The sequence below is a fragment of the Monopterus albus genome, unplaced genomic scaffold (genome assembly GCF_001952655.1).
Source record: "Monopterus albus unplaced genomic scaffold, M_albus_1.0 scaffold58.1, whole genome shotgun sequence".
In the NCBI taxonomy this organism is placed as follows: domain Eukaryota; kingdom Metazoa; phylum Chordata; class Actinopteri; order Synbranchiformes; family Synbranchidae; genus Monopterus; species Monopterus albus.
This window is the reverse complement of record NW_018127938.1, coordinates 84,671-89,796: the sequence shown is the minus strand read 5'-3', so window position 1 is coordinate 89,796 and position 5,126 is coordinate 84,671. Positions and strand designations below refer to the sequence as shown.

General features: G+C 41.7%; 1 protein-coding gene across 3 annotated transcripts in view; it reads left to right on the top strand.

The window, feature by feature from the left end:
* The window catches only part of LOC109961757 (discs large homolog 1-like protein), a 79,350-nt gene that overhangs the window by 16,493 nt on the left and 57,731 nt on the right, over nucleotides 1-5,126 (top strand). The window contains exon 1 of one of the 3 annotated variants that reach the window (XM_020602857.1): nucleotides 662-804. The exons of the other annotated variants lie outside the window; for them this stretch is intronic. Within the exon in view, the coding sequence (XP_020458513.1) occupies nucleotides 673-804 (132 nt within the window). The 5' untranslated portion in view covers nucleotides 662-672. Of the gene's footprint in view, nucleotides 1-661; nucleotides 805-5,126 lie in introns of those variants that run through there. 3 annotated transcript variants of the gene reach the window in all.

Here is a 5,126-nt window from a genome sequence, read left to right as displayed (position 1 = left end):
AATGAGGAGAGAAATAAAGTTATTCCCTGAGGCGGGCTCATCTCCCCTCACTGTTCTCTTTCAGTTTTGCCGTTTTGTTTTCTTTCAGGTCCAAAATGTGTGTATTTTTATTGGTGTGTGTTTGTGCATTTACACAGTACACAAACTGTACTATAAAAACATATCACAAACAGGAGTGCACACACACTCATACTCTTGCTATGCTCTTTTATGGTGGATGCAGTTTTGCACTAATGCTTCTTTTCCAGCTTCGCTAAATCTTTTCTACTTCTGTACTTGTCTTTAAACTAACCTCCCTCCTCCTCTGTCTTTTTTTCTCCAATCCTTCCTGCCCACCTCCCTAATTCTCCTCTTCCCACCTGTCTCTGTTCTCCTTTCTTTGTCTTCTTCCTTTACTTTTCTTGCATTTTCTTTTAACTTCCACCTGGATTCCTTTCCTCGCCCCCTTTATTTTCTCCATCCGTCTCAATATAGAAGTATCGGTATCAAGAAGAAGAAGGGGTGACACCAGGTGTCCCAAAACTCCATCAACACCCCTGCCATCTGTACCCGATGGGAGTACCCAGAGAGCTGAGGGAAGGAGGAACTCTGGGAAGGGAGGGGTGGGAGGAAGGAACCTGGAGGAGAGAGGGAGGGGGTGTCGGGTTCATGGAGAGAGAAAGGGAACAATGGATGAGGGATGGATCACTCGGGCGCCACAGTGACCTGCGGGGGGCGGAGCTGGTTCAGGTGGCGGAGCGGCAGCTGTCTCAGATTCAACACGTTCATGGATACGTCACTCACTCACACATTGCACCTGCTCAGGTAACTAAGTGTGGCTGTCTGTCTCTGTGGATCTGGGTCTGGCCAAACAACAAACAAGCCCTCATATCTGTTAAGTAACACTGTCTGCCTGTCTCTCACACACACACACACATACACACACACACACACACACACGCAGTGACATGGGGCTCACTCTGACATCACTTTTGCCAAGATTACAAGTCTGTCTGTCAGTCCATATGTCAAAATAGCTCTTGTGACAAATGCTGTGTATTGGAGGTCCTGACGTTCTGACCGTCAGAAGGGTGCCTGTTTCCTTATGGCTTCCAAATGTTTTTTTTTTTTATAAGTACCCCTATGTCAAGGATACTGGCCTAAATTTACTTCTAGGCACAATCTTTTTTTGTACCAGGAGAATACTTTTGCAGAACTGTGCAGGGATTTAGTCGAATGCTTGTCCCATTTTTAGTAATACGGTCCATAACTGCTGTATCTCTGTTCCTCACTCAGTCTGTGTCTGTCTGGCTCCCTCCCTCGTCATCTCTCTTCCTTTTACATCTCTACATCTCATACACTCATAATCATGCAGCATAGCCTGGTAATCATTTTATTTTGGTTGACTGAGCTGTATCTGTCTGCACATTAGTACTTGCATGACTTTTTTCTCTACTTTATATACATGTTCCTTGTATTCTGTGTTTCACTGGTGACTGGTAAATTATAACTATAGTCTTGTATGTGGGATCTAACAAAAGTTGACCAATCACATAATGTCCAGAGTAAGCATAAAAAATGAATTACTATTACACTGAATTTCAAGGCAGTAAAGAAGGTGATCCAGGGTGTGGAATGTGATTAATCAGAATCAACTTTATTTGGGCAAGTATGTTGACACACACATAAGGAGTTTGACTCTGGTTCAGTGGCTCTCAATGTGCTTCTATAGGCAGCTAGAAAATATGTGTATTCAAACAAGAAAAGAAAATCTATGTACATATACACACACTGAGAGAGAAGAGCTTTCAGATAAATACAGTATATGCCTCGGTTCTATTTACTAATTATTGCACGATGACTGTGTTTGCTGTTAGACAGACAGAAATTAGCTACTAATAGGAGTGATGACGGGGGGAAGAAACTGCTCTTGTGGCTTTGGTGTACAGTGTTCTGTACTGCGTCCAGAGCAGAGGAGTTCTAACAGTTTGTGTCCAGAAAATGAGGGGTCTGCAGTCTGCAAGTGTTCTGTGTGTGTGTGTGTGTGTGTATTCAGTAAGTTACGACAGACAGCACACCGAAGGCCATCAGAGCTGAGGAGTGCGTGTATTACTGGCATGTCAGTGACTTGTTTGTACCGACTCGGTTTTAACTCACTGCACGTTCAAAGTTTGTCCACTGGGACAGCTTCAGTCTGAAACAGTTCATTTTGTCAGCATGGTGGAAAAATGTTGGTGTGTAGCCCCACCTTGTGGGTGCATGCCACATTCCCATCTCTCTTCAATTAACAGTTCACTGATATGACTGAGATGTACATATGGATGGTGTTTTTGCCATCCACTTATTAATAGCGAGATTATTTTTTTGTCTCTTTATTTATCCATCAGTAAAGCTTTCCATCTGTGATTTCTGTTTACTTCACAGCAACAGTGTACAGTAGATATCTCATGTTTCCTCTAGACATACAGCTCAGATGTTTGAGGCTGTAGTCTTTGTTCAGTGTCATCTGCATTTAAACCCAATTCACTTATGACCACTGAAGTTCATCTGCACTTGCTTCATGGCCATGGCTTAGAGATCTTGATGTCCTGACCCATGCTGCACCAGAAGCTGGAAGATACCATCTTAGATGAAAGTGGAGTGAGGAAAGATAAAGTGAATTGGTATCTTCCAGCTTCTGACTGACTGAACACACCTGAGCCAGGTAATCAGCAGCAGGTTGAGGACTGGTATTGGCTACCCCTGATATACATCATCATCATCACTCTTTACAAATAGGTGCACTGGGGGTGCTCATCACAAATCTGACAACTGCAGTATATAAAATCTGTCATGAGAAACTGCTGTCTGTGTCTGCAGCGACTATGTGAGTCGCTATTGGTGTATTTGTGTATTCAGGCTATTTTGGGAACGCCTCATTCCCAAATGGCTTGTGTGCCCACAGGTGCTGGATCTGGCTTGCTTCTGTATGACAGATGGAACAGCCATCTTGTTCTCTCCGTGTACATGTTCCCTTCTCTCTCTCTCTCTCTCTCTCTCTCTCTCTCTCTCCCTCTTCCTCTTTTTCTTGCACACACACATTCAGTACTTGTATGCACTTTCTCCTTCTTTCTCTGCAACTTATCTTAAGTGCACACTTGTTAAATCATCACTGATAAATAATCCATGCTCACAATACATCTTTAGCTGTGATGTAACATATATTTTTAAAAACTGTTTTTTGTCAAGACTTCTCTTTTTTCCCTTCATGCACATGTATAGCTCGTAATATATTGGGTTAAATAAATGAATAGCTACTGATTGTCAGTGCAAGCTTCACTGAAGGACCCTGGAATATTTGAGTTGGCTTTTGCAATGCATGCACAGTGTACTGTGTATTTAGCTCTGCTTTGTCTTAGTAACTGTAGACCTATGCAATGACCAGACCGCAGTGCCCCCTACACTTCAATTCACAAAACCCATTCAAATTGGACATATCAGTTTGCCACATTGTGTGTGTGCTGAGCCTTGTTTGTACATCTTAGGTAGAATCTCCTGAGGTTCCCTTTGATGACGAGGCATGGCCTCATCCAGAGGGAGAGAGGCCGAACGAAGTCCCAGCCCCACCTTTCTCCTCTCTCTATTCTCAAAGCCACGCCTACCACCAGGTAGTCTTGCCTGTGAGTCTGGCACATGAGTTTGTTTCTACGGTCTTTGTCTATTTGTGATCGATTTTTTTTTTCAGATGTTTACAATTCCTGAATTTCAGGATCTTTCTGCATGCAGTTTATGCTTCTTTCACAGTTGCTTTGTTTTGTGTGACAGTTCTACCCAGTTTGTTTTGGATTTTTGTATCTGTGGGAGTTGTTGCATTGGTTGAAATTTGCAAACATCAACAAATCACAGAAACATTATAAGGTTCGCTATGTAGCATTTTAACATAAATAAATTATTAGACTGATAATCTTAATATAGGACACACTTCCTCTCTGCAAATAGAGCCAAAGTGCCAGAGGTTTTAGATGAAGGGATGAACAGCAAAGGAAAAATAATATGTTTATAAGGTGTATCTGCTGTGTTGTTTACGTTTTGTTAATAATCATTTTACAATCATGTATTCATTGACCTTTAAAATGCTACGTGTTGCATCTTTTGGAGACCAGTTTTGTTGTGTGCTACTCTTTGTTATATAAATAATTAAACATGAATTTTGTTTACTCCTATCACAATTTTCTGGATCCAGAACCAAAACGGTGCTTTAATGTGCTTGCACCATCTGGTTTGGGTTATCTGGGCCATGTTAACACAGAGCATGCTAACACTGTGTTTGTTGATTCTGTATGTTTGCCTGATTAGTGCCATTTTGTACTGTACACATTGTCCAACATGGACGTGATAGGGGGATTACACCTGTGTGGTATTGCAGCCACACTGCTTATACATAAAATCCAAAGCATTAGAAAAAAAATAATCTTAAGCTTCAGTGTTCAGTGTCTGCCCGCTATCTTTGTGACTTTTTCATAATGTCAGTTAATTGTAGTGCTAAGTCTGTATATAGAATGAATGGCTTCAGTTTGCATGTACAGGTAGTTACAGCTTGTAAACTGCAGAAGGCAGCAGAGGCCAAAGAGTCAGGTGTGTGTGTGTGGTGCCTTCACAAATCAAGACCTGACTAAACCGAATTATTCAGTTTAACCGAGTTGGTTCAGTTTATTAGCAAGCATGACGTCTGAATGTTGTTTAGACTTAATAGAGATAATAGTAGGGCTTGTTATTATCAGTATTGATAAACCAGCTAGAAGTTTGAAGTGGACTAGAGGGTAAATGCAGCTCATACTGTTGCAGTATAACTGCCTTTGCTGACAGAATTTATATACCACAGAGGCAGTGTGAGAGAAACACTCAAGTCATTTTGTCTCTATATATAACACACATACAGTAAGAGACATATAGACCATTTGGAGACGTTAGCGGCTCTTAGTCATTATAATGCATATAATTAGGAAGGAAGTAAGGACAGAGAGGGCCAGGGAGTGGTAAGAGATGGAATAAGGAGGGAATTACAGGCAGACCGATATGGAGACAGGGGGCAGATTTGTTTCTGGATGTTAATCACCCTGGCAGTCAGCCAAATTACTCCTCCCCAATGAATCTCTTTTCCTCCTGCT